The sequence below is a fragment of the Chiloscyllium plagiosum genome, chromosome 13 (assembly GCF_004010195.1).
Source record: "Chiloscyllium plagiosum isolate BGI_BamShark_2017 chromosome 13, ASM401019v2, whole genome shotgun sequence".
Classification (NCBI taxonomy): domain Eukaryota; kingdom Metazoa; phylum Chordata; class Chondrichthyes; order Orectolobiformes; family Hemiscylliidae; genus Chiloscyllium; species Chiloscyllium plagiosum.
In genome coordinates, this window is record NC_057722.1 from 36,763,187 (window position 1) to 36,784,435 (window position 21,249).

General features: G+C 39.3%; 1 protein-coding gene across 8 annotated transcripts in view; it reads left to right on the forward strand.

Moving 5' to 3' along the window:
* The window catches only part of nlgn1 (neuroligin 1), a 666,539-nt gene that overhangs the window by 98,503 nt on the left and 546,787 nt on the right, over positions 1 to 21,249 (forward strand). For 5 of the 8 annotated variants that reach the window (XM_043702214.1, XM_043702215.1, XM_043702216.1 and 2 more), the window contains exon 2: positions 18,976 to 19,731. In XM_043702214.1, coding sequence (XP_043558149.1) covers positions 19,236 to 19,731 — 496 coding nt within the window. In that variant the 5' untranslated portion in view covers positions 18,976 to 19,235. Of the gene's footprint in view, positions 1 to 18,975; positions 19,732 to 20,141; positions 20,202 to 21,249 lie in introns of all 8 variants that reach the window. The other 3 variants (XM_043702211.1, XM_043702212.1, XM_043702213.1) reach the window with 1 other exon arrangement.

The following is a 21,249-nucleotide window of genomic DNA, read 5'->3' on the forward strand; positions in this document are numbered from 1 at the left end:
GCCTTGTGCAGCTTTGTAATTTGCACTACATGAAGCTTATTGAAGTGAGAGTGTAAGGCAAATTTACTGGACTGCTGCTTGGTATGAGGAAATGCAAGTATGGAGAATTTTGACATCTCGGGTATTTACATCTGAACACAGGAAATTAAGGACATTTAAAGCTATTAAAATGTGGCAGAGTACATAAACCGAATGGGATGAAATTGATTTCTAGCAAAAGTGCAAAATTAACAGCAGCAAATCAGTTAGCTGTTCTTAAAAAAAGTGGGCATATAATGGGTTACTGATTCATTACCATCAGTTTAGCACTGCCACCAAAGATCAAATTTCACCCACAGTGTTTCTAGTTCTAAAATGAAGAGTAAGTAAGTACAAGAAACTTAGGTGAGACCACAAATAACATTTTTACATAGAGTTGAGAGACTGGAATGCACTTATAAAATGACTGAAACAAGATTGTGGCAACATTTAAGAATATGTTAGATATGTAGTTGAGGCTAATGGTGTAGGGTGTTGATAAATGGAGGAAGGAGTATTTTGGGTCGATGAGCTATGACTATTGCACTTTTTAAAAACTCAATCATGGGGTGTGGCATTATTGGCCACCCCTAATTATTCTTGAGAAAATAGTGAGCCATCACCTTTATTTGTTGCAGTCCAATGATTAAATATTGTGCACAAGTTTAAAGAGTTTAGACAGACAAGCAGTGGAACTGTAACTAAAGATTCAAACTAACAAATATGATACAGCAAGAGTTCCTTAGAATATTCTTCCACGAAGCCCCAGTCTCATGTGATATGATGTCAATAATGATGCAGTTTAGTTTTTAGGGTGCAGACATTAACTCCATATGTTACACTTCCCTCCTATGTTTGCTATATATCCATTAAGTGTGCTTACTACAGAGCATAAATGATGGACATTTTCATTCTACTTCTATCTTTTTCATCCTGCCCACGCTTCAAGTCTTTGTGATCAAAGGTATTAATCTCCCAACAGTCTTCTCCATTTGTTTTAAGAAAATGAGAAATTTACATATTATCTTGCCTTGGTTTTAAAGGCAAACACAATGCAGAATAGAATGCCAGCTGTTCTCAACAGCAAGTAACTGGGCTGTGATACCTATGTTACCATAAAAGGCAAAAGCATTGAAGATTGGTCAAATCAAAAAATGACTTGAGAAATAAACCTTCAGGACCTGAACTCTCAAAAACAAAAAAAAGAAAGAAGGCAAACTGAGTTTCCTGCTCTTATTTGTACATTGTAGAAAGGTGAAAGCAGTGGCTTGGTGGGGAGGGGGGAGGTGCTGGTGTTGGGAAGAAGCATTTTTCTGTTCCCATGCTGAACTTGACTGGTGTATTTTCCACTGCTGCAACGATGAAAGAGCTACATGGCACTTCATCTGAAGGAAATGGATAGATGGAAAGAAGAGCAAAGAACATTGAAAGGAAAGTTCTGAAAACATAAAAATGATGCCTGTACGGACCCTACGCTATTAAGTTCTCTTTCTGTAGGTATTGCAACAACTTCCATAGTCTCTTCAGTTTGTAGCTGGTAATCTGCAATGATATCTCAGGAGCTCCAACAGAAATTATGATTTCCCATCATCAATAATAGATTAAACTTGAAGAATTAAGGGAATTAACCCCATAAGACTCTTTATTGTGGGCGGCACGGTGGCATAGTGGGCGGCACGGTGGCACAGTGGTTAGCACTGCTGCCTCACAGCGCCAGAGACCCGGGTTCAATTCCCGCCTCAGGCGACTGACTGTGTGGAGTTTGCACATTCTCCCCTTGTCTGCGTGGGTTTCCTCCGGGTGCTCTGGTTTCCTCCCACAGTCCAAAGATGTGCAGGTCAGGTAAATTGGCCATGCTAAATTGCCCATAGTGTTAGGTAAGGGGTAAATGTAGGGTTATGGGTGGGTTGTGCTTCGGCGGGTCGGTGTGGACTTGTTGGGCCGAAGGGCCTGTTTCCACACTGTAAAGTAATCTGTAAAGTAATCTAAAATCTAATCTAATTTATAATGAGGGTCTTTGGTAGCTCCTCCATTTTAAAATTATGATCTGTTGACTTGTTTGAAGAATCCAAAAGATTCAGTACTATCATTGGGTATTTTGTCTGCAAGAGCTAACTTGGTGTGAGACAGATGTATAGTTTCAATATGACTGTTTAAGAGCATTTCTATAACAGGTTACAATTGTTATAGGACATTGCTGGGTTCAATGAAATAAAAAAAAAATCACCCTCTGTTTGTTGTCTTCAATAAATTGCTGATTATCTTGAAATAAGACAACAGAGCTTTATCAAGGCCATAACTTACACTGTCTGGAAAGAGTATAGCAAGATTCAGAACCATTTCTTGTATCTTTCAACCTGTTCTCCTTTCCGAAAGAAAATTAAGATTTAAAATGTCGTCTTGTGACTGGTTAGTTTTATTTTTGCATATTTTTCATGCTTTTTCTACCCTTTTACTCAAATAAAAGTCTGCAATATTTTCTTGTGGTCCTAGGGAATGGAGTCAGTGTAATAAATCCCTTCCTGTTTCTACTGCAATTGGTAAATAAAAATTATTCAAAGCTTCGCAAGCCTGTGTTTTTCTGATTTTAAAAAAAGAACTTGATTAGGAATAATACATGCAGAGTGTCAGTAATCTCTTCCTCTTGAACGTAAATGACAGAGTTCACATCAAAATATGTAACTGCTCTCATTGCAATGCCTCCAGCAACCTGAAGTTAAAGATTATGAGGACATAAGACAGTAGCAGAATTAGACCATTCAACCTATTGAGTCTGCTCACCATTTGATCATGGCTAATATGTTTCTCAACCCCATTCTCCAGCCTTCTTCCTATAACCCTTGATCTCTTTACCAATCAAAAATGTATATATCTGTCTAAAATCAGAGACTTGGCCTGCACAGCCTTCTGCGCAATATGTTCCACACGATAACCACCCTCTGGTTGAAGAAATCTCTCCTCATCTCACTTCTAAGTGATAATCCCTTTGCTCTGAAGCTCTGCCTTTTGGGCCTTAATCTCTCCTACTAGTGGAAACATCATCTCTATGTCTATGCAATTCAGATCTCTTGGTATTCTCTAAGTTTCTGTGAGATCCTCTCTCATCCTTCTAATCTCTATCATATACAGACCCAAAGTCCGCAATAGCTCCTCATACAACAAACCTTTCATCTCCTGGATTGTTCTTGTAAACCTCCTCTGGATCCCTCCAGTCTTTCCATAGATATAGGCTCCAAAACTGCTCGCAATATTTTAAATGCGACCTGTTCAGACTCCTGTACTGCCTCAGTGGTATATCTCTGCTCTTGTATTCTAACCCTGTTGAAATGAATACTACCCTGCATTTCTCTTCCTAACTGCCAACTGCACCTGCATGTTAACCTTCAGAGAATCCTGACTCCCAAGTCCATTTCTGAAGCCTTTCCCCATTTCGAAAATAGTCTTAGCCTCTTCTGACCAAAATGCATAATCTCACACTTTCCCACATTGTATTCCATCTGCCACTTCTTTGTCCACTCTCCTAGCTTGTAAGATCTTCTGCAACCTCCCTTCTTCCTCAACATTACCTGTCCTTCCATCGACCTTTGTGTCATCTGCAAATTTAGCAACAATACACGAGTCACTGTCTGCCATCCTGAAAAAGACGCCTTTATCCTTACTCTCCTGCTTTCTGCCATTCAGCCGATCTTCTGTTCATGTCAGTACCTTGCCCTTGAAAACTGTGGGCTCTTATCTTATTTGGTAGCCCCCTGTGCACACCTTGTCAAAGGCTTTCTGACTAGAGAAATTCAGGCTTCAACCCCTGTGTTTCACTTGAATGTGCCGTCTTCTGTATCCAATTCAAAACTAGCTTTTTTTGTCATTAACCATGGTTTCTGCTTACTAGAAGCAGTCTTGTAGACCTAAAACTTTCCCTAAGAAATAAACAGTCTTGTTCTTCGTTATTCTCTGCTTAATGAACTGTTGTACATTGTAACAGTGTTTTTTTTATCCACGGATGAAAGTTACTGTCTGGTTTAGCATATTACCTTTTAAAGTGGCCTTTCTTACGACATGCCATGACTGTGCTCTCTCCCTTTTTGCTCTGGAGTCTGGTGCATCTTCTCCTCCCTCACTGTCTCTCTCTTTCTTTCCCCCAGCAAAAAAATCTAAAGCAACTGAGATTGGAAACTAAAAATTCCAGGTTAAGTTAAACTGATAAATCAATTTAAAAAGATACAGCACCCCACCAGAGCTCAGATAACGACCCTAGTGCAGTACAAGCTTGGATGTAGAAAGCAGGCTGTTTCCAGAAATTGAGAATAGACAAATGTGTAGTTGCTGCAACTGTTTCTGTTATCTGAGGTAAATATAACTGATTCAATGTCCATCATAAACAAGTTCTGGTTCTGCAAGAATGTAACATCTCCGGTGGACCTGATGGATGTGGAACTTCTAATGGTTGTGCACTGCTGTTGGCTAGGGATCAGGCTAAATCCATTAAGAGAAACTGAAGTTCTTCATGAGGCAGACAACATTTTGAAGGTCTTTGTGACTGAGATTGACACACATGCTGAGTGGATTGCTAAACCAATTCATAACATCTGTCTTAGTTATATATATTAGTTAAATATAATTTACGAAACAGTTGCAGTAAGCTCAGTCAGTTGTTGTTTTGCAAATGAGCTGGGAGGCCCTAGTTTCAAATCCTGCTCATGGGGTTGGGAGTGTTAGTGACAGGGTTAGATTTTAGGAAACAAAATCTGACAAATGTGAAAATGAAGACTCTTATGAAGATGTTCAATGAAAATGAACATGGGGAAAAGTTGAAAGGGCACCAGCAAATGTTTATAACGTAATTTATAATTGAGCAATTTATTTTTTACCTAATGTTTAACTTTTATATTGATTTTGGGTTATAAGGTAAGAGTGGTTACCCATGATATTTAGTTGTAGTTTTGTTTAATTATTTGTATAATAAAAACATTTATATTTAAATCTGGAAAGTTGTGGCTTTATTCATTTAGTAAGTAACTGAGGTTTCAGATTTTAAAAAAACCATTAGAATGTTCCTGTTCTTTGAGATCAAAATATATTAACGACTTAGACTTGGTGGTGCAAGGTGCAGTTTCAAAACTTACAGATGTCAAAGCCTAACAATATTGTGAACTGTGAAGGAGATGCAGAGAAAAAGAACACAAAATTGAGCAGCACTGTAGACAGTGACAACAGTATAAAATTATGACAAGATATTGTTAGATTATGTGATTGCAGTCCTCACTTTCTCCTAGATTATGTGAATGGGCAAGCCATGGCAGATTTATTTTAATATAGGTGAGTGTGATTTTGGATTGAGAATAGATTAAAATATTATTTTAGAAGGTACAACATTAAAAACAGAAGATGTCTAATGAGATTTGGGGGTTCAGGTGCACAACTTTCTTAAAATTCCAGGTGCAGAAAATAGTCAAGAGGGCTAATGGATTGCGGACATTCATATCTAAAGGACTGGTATATAAGGATGAAGACATTATGCTGCAGATATACAAACTCTAGTTAGACCCCACTTGAAATACTGAAAGCAGATCTGGGCACCACACCTTAGGAAGAATGTTTTGGCCCTGGAGTTAATTCATTACAGATTTACAAGGATGATACCTGAACTTTAGAGTTAAATTATGAGGAGATATTAGACAAATTAGGCCTTTATTTTGTAGAATTTAAAGGTTAAAGGTGATCTAACTGAGGTCTTCAGCATATTTAGGGAAAGACAGGTTAGCTGAAGATAAGTTAATTCTACTGTTTGAAGATTCTAGAACTGGGGCATAGTCTAAGAAATAGGGCCAGGGCTTTCAGGAGACATATTAGAAAGGAAAGAGTAAGGGAGTATTGGAACTTTTTTTTTCTCAAATGGCAGTCAATGCTAATTCAATTGTTGCATTTACATCTGAGCCATTTTTAAATTAAGCAAGGGTATCAAGGGATATGAGTTCAAGGCAGACCTGAGAGTTAGGCCACAGATCAGATATGATCTTATTGAACAGCAGGGCAGGTCGAGTGGCTGAAAGGTCTACTCCTAGGAACAGAGGAATAGGAAATAAACAGGCTTGTGTAATAGGTAGATCTGTGGTAGACAATTTTTATGCAGCCAGTGGCTTTGCCTTGTTGTTTTTACCAGTGTAAAATGAAGGATACCATTTTCTAGAGAGTGTAGGAATTGACCGACCTGGGGCTTTGTATGCTCAAATCATTAGAGCTAACAGGACAGATCGTGAAGGAGGTTTAATAAAGTATATGAAACCTGAGTTTTGCAAATAGAATACAAAAGCAAGAAAACTATGGTGAACTACATAAGTTACTGGTTTAGTTTCAAATGGAACTCTGTGCAATTCTGGGCACCGCACTTTCAGAAGAATGTGAAAGCATTGGAGAGGATGAAGGACTACAGAGGACTTCAAATAAGGAAGAAGGATTGCAGATATGTGGACAATTTGGAAAAGTTGGGGTTGTTTTCCTTAGGAAGGTTTCAGAGGAGATGTGATAATGATGTTGAAGATCACTTGAGGCTTAGACAGAGCAAATGTAAGGGAACTGTTCCCTTTGGAAGGGTCAAGAGCCAAAGGACATCCACTTAAGCTGGCTGGCAAAAAAACTAACAAAGATGTATGTAGCACTTGAGAAAAAAGGAATGTGTGGCTACAGGGTGCAGACAGGGGAGTGGGACAATCTACAAGGAGCTAGTGTGGAAAGAATTGTCTAAAAGGCCTCCTTTTACAAAATACAAAAGGCTGTACAAACTGATGTCCAGAAGCAAAATTAAGAGAAAAACTAAAATTGTGAAAGAGAAAGGAAACAAAATGCTGAAAGAGTTTATGGATTGAAATTGTGTAGGTCAGTGCTGAGTCTATAAGGCTGTGAAGTGTGTATTTGAAAGATGAACTACTGCATTTTGAGCATATGGTGGACTGCATTGAAATGCTGTGAGAAAACCGAGCAGGGAGGTCAGTTTGAGAGCATGTTCGAAAAGTAAAATAATATTCAAAACTATTGTTTTCCCGACAAATGGAAGCATTTTCTTTGCATCTACCCTATGCAATCCCTTCAGTGCATTGAAGAAATCTAAAATTCATTTGTCTGTTTTCTCAAAAACACCCAGTCAGTTCAGATTTTCCTCGTATTATTCTTGTAAGTCACTTTAAGTTCTTCAATAAAGTCTCTGTAATTTTTCGCACAGTCAAGAACAGAACTGTGCATGTTATACTAAGTGTTTTGCAACCAGAGTTTGATATAAGCTGAAAGTATTTGCTTTTCTTTTCTATTCTTCTTGAAATTAACTGAGTGCTGCATTTTTATGGTCTTGTTATTCTCCTTTGCTGTTTTAAATTATTTTTAAATCTGTACTACCAGGAGACATTTGTTTCCAAGGAATATTGTGAATGCACCATTTCACATTATATCCAAATTCATTATCCATATGCTTTCCTAATCTGCAAATTTATGAACATTGGATGGTATTGTTGTCTTCCTACATACAGATCATTCTGTATAAAATATGCATTTCGTCAATGCTAATTTGCTGGAACGTAATTGCTGAATTGGGGATGCTGATTCCACAGCACGAACTTTTAAAACGTATGTTGGGTGTAATGTACTTACAGTGTCAGCACTTTAAATACTGTTTCTAAAGCGGGATTTTTCTCTGTCGTAGGGTTGCACAAGAATACAACCATTGCATTATAGAAGAACTGACTCTAATAACTATAGCCATACCCTATGACTACAATTAACCCCAATTTGATATTATCTGCACGTCTTGAAATTATGTTTTTGATTTTCAAGTTCAGATTATTTCTACAAATGGTGAACAATAGTAGTCACAGCATGAACCCTGTGAAATTCTACTTCCCACATTCCATTGGCCTGAATAAATATCTAATCTCTACTTTCTATGTAGCAGCCAATTTGTCCCCATGATTCATTACACTTTGACTTTCATCGGGATTCTAATTTATGGTATCTTACCCAAAAACTTCTGAAAATTTAAGGAAAGAATATTTTGTTTGCTGCATTGTTAATAACTTAGTTGCCTCAAAGTATTTCAGAAGAATATTCTGAATGTTCCCGGTTTTGTTTATATCCAAGATTATCTCATCATTATGACATTATTGTTCGTAGGAACTTGCTGCCATGTTTCTGACATTTAAAGAAAATATTGCACCTTTAAATATGCCTTTGGGCATGAGAACTTTGGGATGTTCTGGTATTAGAAAAGTGCTAAATAACTAAAAATCTTTCCTTATGCATGTTTCTGTGCAGATTCATTTTAAAATAAGTGATTTGAGAAGTTAGTTTGCATTGATGATTCACGTCGAAGATGTTCTTACAAATTTAAATGAAGTACTTGGTAGCTGGTGTTTTATGTGCTGGGAGTCCAAGGTTCCCAACGTTTATTTCACTTTTTAAAATGTCTTTATGGGTATGAATATTGCCAGCATTTATTGCCCATTCCTAATTGTCCAGAGGACAAGATGACAATTTGTTTTAGTGATGTTCATTGTTGTCATATCAGCATGGACATGAGTCTCAAAGATTTGAGCATGACCTCAGAGTCAACTATATTTGCTGTGGGTCTTTGTCAGACAGAGAAGGTAAAGATGATAGATTGCATTCTCAATGGACATGGGTGTTTTGCAACAATCAGCAGTTGTTACGTGGTCACCATGAGGCTAGCTTTCTATTAGAGACTTTTATTGAATTGAAATTTCACTATCTGACATGGTGGTATTCAAATCCATGTCCCTCAAACATTAACCCAGGGTTTTAGATTGCTAGCCCAGTGACACCAAACCCTCTCCTCTGCACCTCTAATCCTTGGGTGTAAGGGAAGTTTTCAAGATTATGATGATTGAATGAGAAACATGCCAGTCACCTTATCAAAAATAGGACTGAAGGATCATGCAGCAAGGTTCTAAGGTTGAGACTTTAATTGGAACATGTGAAGCAACATTGTCTAAATATTACTTACTCAGCAACTTAGAGTAGTGAAGAATTGTTTTTTGGACTGGAGGCTGTGACCAGCAGTGTTCCAAAGAGACCGGTATGGGTCCAATTTTGTTTGTCATCTATATTCTCATCTAAATCATTTATATAAAAGGCATGGTTAGTAGGTTTACACATGACACCAAGACTGGTGGCATAGTGGACAGTGAAGAAGGTTTTCTAAGATTACAAAGAAATCTTAATTAATTGGATCAATGGGCTGAAGAGTGGCAGCTGGAGTTTAATTTGGTAAAACAAACCAGGGCATGACTTATACAATTTAATGGTAAGGCCCTGGATAGTGTTAGAACAGAGAGACCTAGGGGTTCAGGTGCAGAATTCTTTTGAAGGTTGCATCACGTGTAGATGCTGTGGTTAAGAAGGCATTTAGCACATTTGCCTTCATTGCTCACAATTTTGAATATAGGAAATGAGATTATATTGAGGTTGTACAGGATATTGGTGAGGCCTCTCCTGGAGTACTGTGTGCAATTCTGGTCACCCTATTATCAGAAGGTTATTATTAAACTGGGGAGGGCTCAGAAGAGATTTACCACGATATTGCCAGAAATGGAGTGTTTGAGTTATAGAGAGGTGCTGAATGGGCTGGGACTTTTTTACTGTAGTGTAAGAAGTTGGGAGGTGACCTTTAGAGGGGTACAAATAAGGTGAATGGCAGGTGCCTTTACCCTAGGCTGGGGGAGTTTAAGACTTAGGGACATATTTTTAAGGTGAGGGAGAAAGTTTTAAAGATCATGAGGGGCAAATTTTTTTAAAGAGTATAGATCATATGTGGAATGAAATACCAAAGGAAGTGGTGGATACGGGACAGTTTCAACTTTTAAGTCATTTAGATAATTACATTAATAAGAAATGTTTGGAGAGATATGGGCCAAGTGCAAGCAGGTAGGACTAGTTTAGTTAAGGATTATGGTCAGTTTAGACTAGTTAGACCGAAGAATCTGTTTCTGTGCTGCATGACTGTCTGATTCCATTATACTTCCAAAATTCAGAAGAGACATTCGCCATTTAAGCTTTTAACATGAGTGGTAAGGAGTTGTATGATAATTCCATGTCACAGTTATGCTTAATATTGTCCCTTAAGTGGACACTATTTTTCTGGGAGTAGCTCTAAGCTATTCACCACTCTCAAAATGACCTGGTTCCCTTTTCCTTTCCCATCTGGGTAACTTGCACTTCTAGAACTGACTTGCATTGAGATTTTTTTTTCTCTGAATAACCTAAACTAGGTGAATTTTCCAACCTCCCTTAAATCCTCATGAATATTGTCTCTTCATTCGTGTGAGCTCCTATCCATGTTCTGCATGGTGACTAGTAAAGTCAGTATAGTCACTGGTTCATGTGAAGGATTGGCTATCTTTGTCTCTTGTTGTGTCTTCTAAATTACTACATAGTAAATTGTGGCTGTGAGGTTCATGATACTTTTGAAACCCTGTAACTCAATATTTTAATGGCTTTTAAAAAAACATTCACTCACAGGCTGTGGCGATTGCTAGCCAGGCCCAGAAACTGTTGCCTGGGATTGGTGTAGTTTGTGTAGGGTTGATATACTCTCGGTGCTGTTAGAAAGGAAGTTAGAGGATTTTGACCCTGTGAATTGCAACTTTCCCTTCCCAAAACCCATTCCATTAAATCATATTTCACATGGGCTTTAGGTCTTTGGATTTGATTTCATTTATTGTAGTCACATGTACCTAAGTACAATGAAAAGTTCTGTTTTGCGAGCAGTACAGGCAGATCATAACAAAGAACAATATACAGATAAAAGATGCTTAGACAGAGCAAGGCATACAAGGTTACAGCTGCACACAGGAGGTGCAGAGAAGCAAGGAAGAAGCTGTTCTTGAAACTGTGTGTGTTCAAGCTTATGTCTCTTCTGTCTGACAGAAGAGGTTGGAAGAGAATATTACCCGGGTGGGAGGAGTCTTTGATGTTGGCAGCCTTTCCACTGCAACAAAAAAGTGTACATGGAGTCCATGGGATGGGAGGCTGGCTTCTGTGATGGTCTAGGCAGCAAACAGTTGCCAAACCAAACCATTATGTACCCACATAGAATGTTTTCTATGATGCTTCTTTAAAGGTTGGTGACGGTCCTTACGGACATGCCGAATTTCCTGAATCTTGCTTCAGCAACTGAGGAAGAAGAGGTGTTGTTGTGCCTTCTTGACCGTTGCATCTACGTAGGCTGTCCAGGACAGATTATTGGTTATTGTCACAACTAGGAACTTGATGCTCTCAATCCTTTCCACCTCAGCTCCGTTGTTGTCGATAAGGACGTCTCCCCCACCTCCTTTTTTCCTGAAGTCAATGGTCAGTTCTTTTGTTTACACTGGGGGAGAAATTGTTTTCATTGCACCACAATCAAGCAATTTAACTCCTTCCTGTATTCTGTCTCATCCTTGTTTAATATGTGGCCTATAATGGTGGTGTTGCTAGCAAACCTGTTGATTGGTATTCATATGAAATTTGGCTATACAGTCGTGAATGTATAGGGAATACAGTAGGGGGCTGAGCACTCATCCTTGCAGGGTGCCAGTGTTGAGGATTATCATGGAGGTGATGATATTGTCTATCTTCACTGGTAGGGATCTGTGGGTCAGGAAGCTGAGGATCCAATTGCAGAGGATGGAACCAAGACCTAGTTCTCGGAGTTTTCAGATTAACTTGGTTGGGACTGTAATGCTGAAGGTGGAATTACAGTCAACAAGTAGATGTCTAACATAGGTGTCCTTGTTATTCAGATGTTCCAGAAATGCATGTCGGGCTAGGGAAATGGCATCTGCTGTGGATCTGTTTCACCGGTAGACAAATTGCAAGGGATCAAGGCAAATTGGGAGGCTAGAGTTGATGTGGGCCATAACTCACCCCTTGAAGCATTTCATGATTATGGAGGTCAGAATCACTGGGCAGTAGTCATTGAGGCACATTGCATGTGTTTTCTTTGGTACTGGGATGATGGTGGTCTTTTGAAACAGGTGGGGACTTAATATTGTAGTAGTGGTCTATCTTCTAAATTGGAGACCTTGAACTTCATTCTATTGGAATTAACTAGACAGCCTGAGGTGTGATATGTTATGAATTGAGACACTAGTCTACAGGTCTCAAAGGAGTATTAGTAAAGTCTCCCCATTGACTGCAGTTAGCTCTCAATATTGTTGTCGTGTAAATATCTTGCACTACCTTCACAATAAGTCAGACTATAAAACATCGCAGCAAAAATCGAGACTGCTCCATCATTCAATGAGATTCTGTCTTATCTGCTAGTTTTCAGCTCCACTTTTTTGCCTTTCCCTCCAGAACTCCTGATTCCCTTACTTAAGTCAGAACCAAAAAGACATAGCTACTAGGTTGGGTCTAGCAGGCAGCAGGTGATGAGGGGAAAAATATACTTGTCCTTATCCTTGCCAATCTTCCAGCTGCAGATGCATGTGCCCATGACAGTATCAGTAAGAGTGACCACTACACAGACATTATGGAGACAAAGTCCCACCTTCGCATTGAGAATACCTTCCATAATGTCACCACGCTAAATGGAACAGACTTCGAATAAATCTCGCAACTCAAGACTAGGCATCTATAAGGCATCATTGCCATCAATAGAAGCAGAATTGTACTCCAGCACAACCTGCCTGGCATGGCCTGGCCCATCACACTTTCAACCATTTCTATCAAGCCAGCAGATGAACCCTGGTTCAGTGTGCGTACCCAAAAATGAGGTGCCAACTTGGTGAAGCTATCAAACAGGACCACTTGTATGCTAAATTGCAGAAACAGCGAGTGATAGACAGAGCTATGCAATCCCGCAGCCAAGAGATCAGATCTGAACTGCAGTCCTGCCATATCCAGTCATGAATGGTGGTAGACAATTAAATAACTCCCTGGAGAAGGAGACTCCACAAATATTCCCCTCATTAATGATGGAAGAGCATGAAACATCAATGCAAAAGATCAGGCTGAAGCATTCGCAGTAATCTTCAATCTGATGTTCCAAGTGGATAATTTCATCTCAGCCTCTTCCAATGATTCCCAGCAGTACAGATATCAGTCTTCAGTGAATTCAGTTCATTCCATGTGATACCAAGAAACAGTTGGAGGCACTGAATAGTGTAAAGAATTGTGCTCCAAAACTTGCCGCTCCCCTAGCCAAGCTGTTCCAGTTACAACACTAGCATCTACCGACAATCTAGAATATTGTCCAGGTAAGCCCTTTACACAAAAAGCAAGTAAATCAAAACTGGCGGATTACTGTCCCTCCATCAGTGTACTCTCAACCATCAGTAATGTGATAGAAGGCGTCATTAACAGTGCTATAAAGCAGCATCTGTACAGCCATAACCTGTTCAATAACATCCAGTTTGTGATATGCCAGGGCGACTCAGTTTCCTGACCTCATTAGAGCCTTGGTTCAAGCATGGACAAAAGAGCTGAATTCCAGTGGTGAGGTGAGAGAAACAACCCTTGACATCAAGGTTGCATGTGACCAAATGTGGCATTAAGGAGCCTTATCAAAACTGGAGTCAATGGATATCGAGGGCAAGCCCTCTGCTAGTTGGACAATTGGTTGTTGGAGATCAGTCAGTTGAGCTCCAGGATATCTCTGTAGGAGTTTCTGAGGGTAGTGTCCTTGGCCCAACCATCTTTAGCTGGTTTTACAATAATGATCCCTCCATAATAAACTCAGAAACAGGTATGTTCACTGATGATTGCACAGTTTTCAGCAGCACTCACGACTTCTCCAAATTGAAGCAATCCATGTTCAATTGCAAAATGATCTTGCACATATCCAGATTTGGGCTGATAAATGGCGTAATATTACTGTTTTAAATAGTAATGGAAAACAATAGACCAGGTCTAAAAGTTGAAGTTCTAAATTGGAAGAAGACCAATTTTGATGGTATTAGGCAAGAACGTTCAAAAATTGTATGGGGGCATACATTCACAAGTAAAGGGATGGCTGCAGAAAATGGGAATCCTTCAAAAATGAGATAACAACAGTCCAGAGACAGTATGTTCATGTTAGGGTGAAGGGTAAGGCTGATAGGTTTACAGAATGCTAGATGACTAGAGAAATTGAGGTTTTCAGCAATAATAAGTAAGCATATGACAGGTATAGACAGCAGAGATCGAGGGAAAACACGCAAGAGTATAAAGGCGGTAAGAGTATCCTTAAGAGGGAAATCCGGAGGGCAAAAAGGGGACATGAGATAGCTTTGGCAAATAAGGTTAAGGAGAATCCAAAGGGATACATTAAGGGCAAAAGGGTAACTAGGGAGCGAATAGGGCCCCTCAAAGATCAGCAAGGCTGCCTATGTGTGGAACCGCAGAAGATGGAGGAGATACTAAATGAGTATTTGCATCAGTGTTTACTGTGGAGAAGGACATGGAAGATTGAGAATGTTGGGAATTAAATATAGTGACGTCTTGATAAACATCCATATTAGAGAGGAGGTGGTGATGGACACTTTAAGATGCATAAAGGTGGATAAATCCCTGGGACCTGATCAGGTGTACCCTGGAACTCTGTGGGAAGCTGAGGAAGTGATTGCTGGGCCCCTTGCTGAGATATTTGTATCATCGATAATCATAGGTGAGGTGCCAGAAGACTGGAGGTTGGCTAATGTGGTGCGATTATATAAGAAAGGTGGTAAGGAAAAGCAAGGGAACTATACACCTGTGAGACTGACATTGGTGGGTAAATTGTTGAGGGAAATTATGGACAGGATTTATATGTATTTAGAAAGGCAAGGGTGATTAGGGATAATCAACATGGCCTTGTGCATGGGAAATCATGGCTCATTAACTTGATTGAGTTTTGGAGCAGTAACGAAGAGGATTGATGAGGGCAGAGCGATGGATGTGATCTATAGACTTTAGTAAGGCGTTTGACAAGGTTGCTTGTGGTAGACTTGTTAGTAAGGTTAAATCACTCTCAATACAAGGAGAAATGGCCATTCAGATAAAGAACTGGCTTGAAGGTAGAAAACAGAGGGTGGTGGTGGAAGGTTGCTTTTCAGAATAGAGGCTTGCAACTAGCATGGTGGTGTTGGGTCCACTGCTTTTTGTCATTTTATATGAATCATTCGGATGTGAACATGCAAGGTATAATTAGTAAGTTTGCACGGCACCAAAATTGGAGGTGTAGTGGATGCTTCCTTAAGAGGGAAATCAGGATGGTAAAAAGGTTACCTTAGAGATCAAGGAAACTTGATCAGATGGGCCAGTGGGCTGAGGAGCAGCAGATGGAGTTAAATTTAGATAAATGTGAGGTTCTGAATTTTGGAAAGGCAAATCAAGGCGGGAATCAGACACTTAATGGGAAGTGTTGCTGAACAAACTGATCTTTGGAGTGCAGGTTCGTAGTTCCTTGAAAGTAGAGTCGCAGTTAGCAAGGATAATTTAGATTAGATTAGATTCCCTAAGGGATAGAAACAGGTCCTTTGGTCCAACAAATCCACATCGACACTCCAAAGAGTAACCCACCCAGACCCATTTCCCTCTGACTAATACACCTAACACTACGGGCAATTTAGCATGGCCAATTCACCTGACCTGCATATCTTTGGACTGTGGGAGGAAACCAGAGCACCCGGAGAAAACCCACGCAGACACAGAGAGAATGTGCAAACTCCACACAGACAGTCGCCCACGGGGGGAATCGAACCTGGGTCCCTGGTGCTGTGAGACAGCAGTGCTAACCACTGAGCCACCGTGTCGCCGCTAATGAAAAAGGATTTTGGTATGCTTGCCCTTATTGGTCAGTACATTGAGTACATGAGTTAGGAAGTTATGATGCAGTTGTCCAGGACATTGGTTAGGCCATGTTTGGAATACTGCACGCAATTCTGGTCTCCCTGCTTTACGATATTGTGAAACATGAAAGGATTCAGAAAAAATTTACAAGGATGTTGCCAGGGTTGGAGGATTTGAGCTGTAGGGAGAGGCTGAAGGTATTTTCCCTGGAGTGCCAGAGGCTGAGGGGTGATCACAGAGGTTTATAAAATTGAGGGGCATCAACAGGGTGAATAGACAAGGACTTTTTCCTGGGGTGGGGGAGTCCAGAACTAGAGGGCGGATAGGTTTAAGGTGAGAGGGAAGAGAACTAAGGGGCAACATTTTCATGCGGTGCGTGTATGGAATGAGCTGCCAGAGGAAGTGGTGGTTGCTGGTACAGTTACAACATTGAAAAGGCATCTTGTTGGGTATATGAATAGGAAGAGCTTGGAGGGATATGGGGCAAATTCTGGCAAATGGGTCTCGATTTATTTAGGATATCTGGTTGGCATGGACAGGTTAGACCGAAGGGGCTGTTTCTAAGCTGTACAGCTCTATAACTCCAATTAACATTCACACCACACAAATGCAAGGCGATGATCATCTCCAATAAGAAACAATCTGGCCACCATCTCTTCACGTTGTGAATAGTGTTATCATTAATGAATCCCCCTCTATCAACATTCTTGGGGATATGGTTTACAAGAAACAACTGGACTTGTGACATGAACACGGTGGCTACAATAACAGGTCAGAGTTGGGAATACTGCGGTGAGTAACTCAGCTCTGGACTGCCCAACTATCCATCATCTATAAGGCACAATCCAAGACTGATGGAATACTCCCTACTGGCCTGAATGAGTGCAGCTCCAACAACTCTCGAGGCCTGACAACCGTCTTGATTGGCACCACATCTATTCACTCCACCACCGATGCTCAGTAGTAGCAGTGTGTAACGTACTTCAGGATGCACTTCAGAAATTCACCAAAGATCCTTAGACAGTACCTTCCAAATGCACAACTACTTCCATTTAGAATGACGAGGGAAGCAGATACTTGGGACTACCACCACCTGCAAGTTGCCCTTCAAGTCACTCCCCATCCTGACTTGGACGTATATTGCCAATCCTTCGCTATCACTGTGTCAAAATCCTGGAATTGAAACTCTAATAGCGCTGTGGATCAACCTACAGCACATGGCCTAAAGCAGTTCATTAAGGCAGCTCACCACCACCTTCTCAAGGACAACTAGGGATGGGTAGTCAATGCTGGTCTAGCCTGCAATGCCCATGTCCCATGAGTGAATTTAAACAATACAGAAATTTTATGCCTTCTGAAACAATTTGGACAACAAGTAGAAAGTGCAAGACAGAAACAAATGTATTTTTCCCCATGTTATAAAGGAATGATTAATTGACAAGTACTTCATCACTCACTACTGAACTCAAAATGGTCTGTTAGAGAAAACCATCTGAAATTAATTGCCTACTTATGCTGGCCATTTGTTGAGTTGAAGATGTAACACAGCATGGTGCGAATGGCAGGGCAATGGGCTTGTCATGCATGGTTTGGAAACATGTAGAGTGGATAGATGATGATGATAACCAGAATCTAGCATTGATTTGGCACTGAATCTGCTTAGTAAACAATCCCAGTGAAACATATGTTTTGTTCCAAGTGGAGTCCTCATCAGACCATTATTTATAAGATCAAGGTCCAGATGAGATGCCCTTTCAATTGTTTTGGATTTTTGAGTGAGTATTTCTAAACTCAGCAGGAAGTCAGCAAAACTGTTTTTTTCCTCTCGAGCATCTGCCTACTGGAATAATGGAAGCTACAGTTATAGCAGCTATGGTACGGAATGAGTTGAAGCAAAGGCAGCAAAAAGGAATGAAGTGTGCAGAGAGTAATGGAAGAGAATGGAAATGACAGAGGTGCCAAAGCTCTCTTGATTCTGCGCAGAGAGTGAAACTTATTTCTGTGAGGTATCAACCCAGGATAGATGTCTTATAGATCACCACCCTTCAATCCACCTGTTCAGTATCATCATAGCGTCATCTTGGCCAACACTCGAATTGCAAACTACTAATGAAAAGTGCCTTCCAAGTTAGTTATCAAATATTCAACTGGCATTCCCATTAGTGGACTGTTCACCTTGAAATACTTTATTGCAGAGGCTTGTTAGTTATATGCAGCGATTTATCCATAATTGAGAAGCATGCTACTCAATTTTCTTTGAAGTGGTGAATATTACTAGAAATTCAGTTCCAAATAAATAAGAAGCATCACAAACTAAGTAAATTTCGTATGCAGAATCCTCTTTCAAGGTGATCAGAGACTTCCAATTTTTGCTATTTATTTGAATTTTTAAGCAAAACCACATTGAATTTTAAATTTGAAATATTTTGTTTCATTAATCACAACATTTGATAATTGGCTACAAAAATTGATGTATAATCATAATTCAAATGGCAGTTTAAAGATCTCAATCTTAGAAAAAAAATGAAATTCCATTGCTGCTATTTAATAAAAGGTGCAGTATTTATATATAAGATATTTTATATTCCAACTAAACCTCCATAGAATGCTTGTGGAATAATGCAAAGCAAGTGATAAAGTCCACCTTCAAATCATCACAGTTCAGTATCTGTGCCACCTATGCTCTTTGTCCATTAGTATGTCTGGGGATCAGCTTCAATAACTTTGAAACATGGAAATAGATGGTTACTTACATGGATTTCTTCTGATTTTGAGGGTGAGAGAATTAAATGGTTGTTTAACTACAAGCAGAGATTCTGCATCCTCTGTAACAAAAATGGATATGGCATATAAACATATCTCTTTTGTCCTGTCAGTCTTGTCATACAAAGTTGATTGCGAAGAACCAAAGTCTGAGAATAGTTCTTGTAGACTTTAATGCTTGAAATAAGATCTTCCTTTGATTACTTTTGTAATACTGGGGTGATCGTAACATCTGTATTGCATTTTTTTAAAATAGTGGACAGTCAATTATCATATGTCTGATTATTGCAAACAGTAGTTTAACTAAAAAATATATTTTAACATGTAAAATAATGTAAAGTTTCAATGTAAACTGTTAATAATTTAGGAATTTATTTTGATATTTACATTATTTATATTTTACAGGCCACAGATATCTTGATACGCATAAGTGAAAGGAAATCCACCGTGGTCAATCAATTTCTTCATGTTGGCACAAAAAAGAAATTTTATGATGCTGACTGAAAAATAGCAACAATTGTCAATTATGAAGCCCATAGGGGAATACTGCTGATTTTAAAGGCTTCTGGGATTTGCCTTAGGACTCTGTATAAACTTGTAGCTTGCTGAGATTTCAACCAAATACCAAACAGGATCTCTATATTTCTGGAGACCCATTGTAGAAAATGTCACTTCACCTGGAGAGGCAACCATGGCTCAACTGCATATTTAGAAGGGTGATGGCTCATCCAGTGCGAATGGGATTTGATATAACCTTCCTTCTATGGATTCTTGGATTTGCGTTAAAAGGCAACCTGGTGCTCTGCCAGAAATTAGATGACACTTATCCAGTTGTGAACACCAATTATGGCAGACTGAGGGGGATTAAAAAAGAACTGAGTAATGAAATCTTGGGCCCAGTAATCCAGTATCTAGGTGTACCATATGCTGCTTCACCAACAGGAGATCGTCGCTTCCAACCCCCTGAACCCCCTTCTTCTTGGTCAGAAATCCGAAATGCCACACATTTTGCACCAGTCTGTCCCCAGAATATACATGGTATGTTACCAGATGTTATGCTTCCAGTGTGGTTTACTGCCAACTTGGAAGTAATTGCCTCTTATGTCCAAGAACAGAATGAAGATTGCCTCTTTCTAAACATATACGTACCTACTGAAGATGGTGAGTGTAAACCACAAGGAACAAGGAAACCTAACCTTAGTTTTTACTCAGTGTTTTATCTTTACTTTATTTAGGATGCATGACATAATATTTGCATGTTTGTATGTGTGTGTATGAGTGTGTATCAATGTGTGCATATGCATGAAGCTTTCCTGATGCATCAAATCTGTATTCTGTCCCCACTCATTTTTTACCCCTATGGCACGACCATTGAGGTGGATATTGGTCCTCCATCCCCCTCTCACTGACTTAAGAAAAGGTGCATAAATTGCTCATTGTGTGTGCAGACACAATGAGTTGGAAACCTGTCTTTGCAGAAAGGACAATTTTAAGTCAGTTGGTGGTGTTGCATGCTCCTGCTGTCTGTGATGGAGCTCATGTTATTTTTTAGTCTTTTATTCATTTTTCAGTCAAAAGAATATCGAAGGAATGTGCCAGAAAACCCGGCAAGAAAATATGTAGAAAAGGAGGTATGTATAAAGCTTGGAGCAGAAGAGGTTGCACTTCTCATCCAGAGACCACCACTGATACTTTAAGGCAAAGGTCAGCAAATGTCATGTAATTTATGACATTAGTACATAAAGCGGAAAACATGGATTTAAATCTTGCTAAAAAGGCAACACCCACTAAAGGAGAAAGCCTAATTTTATAATTTGTCTTCCATTTTGCCACCTGGCCAATAAGAAAAGTTATATTTTACTAGACTTTTTCATGTGTTCCATCTGCTATTTATATATGTTATTATTTATAAACTCAGATTTCAAATGTTTGTTTTCTATAAAATATTCTGCAAACCCTTATAGATGCTACCATAGCAAACAACTCAGAGGTGATTAAAATCTACCATGAGTTTGTCCAATTTAGATTTTCTTTCTCTGTATTTGAGACTTTTTTTATGAATGGTGATATTTCAGTGATTTATTGGCTGAGATGTGTCATAGATTCTTGTGATCAAAGAAAATATTATCTTTGGACTGGCTGTCACTGCACTACGGCAACTTCTCATCCTGTTTGCATGAGTATAAAAGGAATTTCTGGCAAACTCCTAATGAAGAGGCAAACTGACAGAAAGTTGACAGATATTCAGGGCCATTGAATTTCCCTGCCAGATGTGAATTGTGTTCTACTACTACCATAATATGATATACTGAAATACTTCAAAGCAAATTATGAAAACAGTGCATCAATGTGTAAGCAAACTGGTTTTACAGAAGGCTCAGTTAGATTTAAAACAGCAAATAGATTTAAATATAAATGCAAAGAAACCCACTTTTTAGTAGAGAAACAAGGTCGGATCATTGTTCATGCTTTTTTTACTCTACATGTGGAGTATATAGAAATTTAATACAGTCTCATGTCAATTCAGTTCATAATTGAGCTCTGGTCTAAAATAGTGCATTTTATGTCAGATTATCCTGATGACATTTGATTAGCAGGAATGTGGATTAAGTAAGGGTAGTGTGAAGGAATAGTAAAGTATTGAGTCTTAACAGCAGAACTGTAGTCTTCTATTGTAAG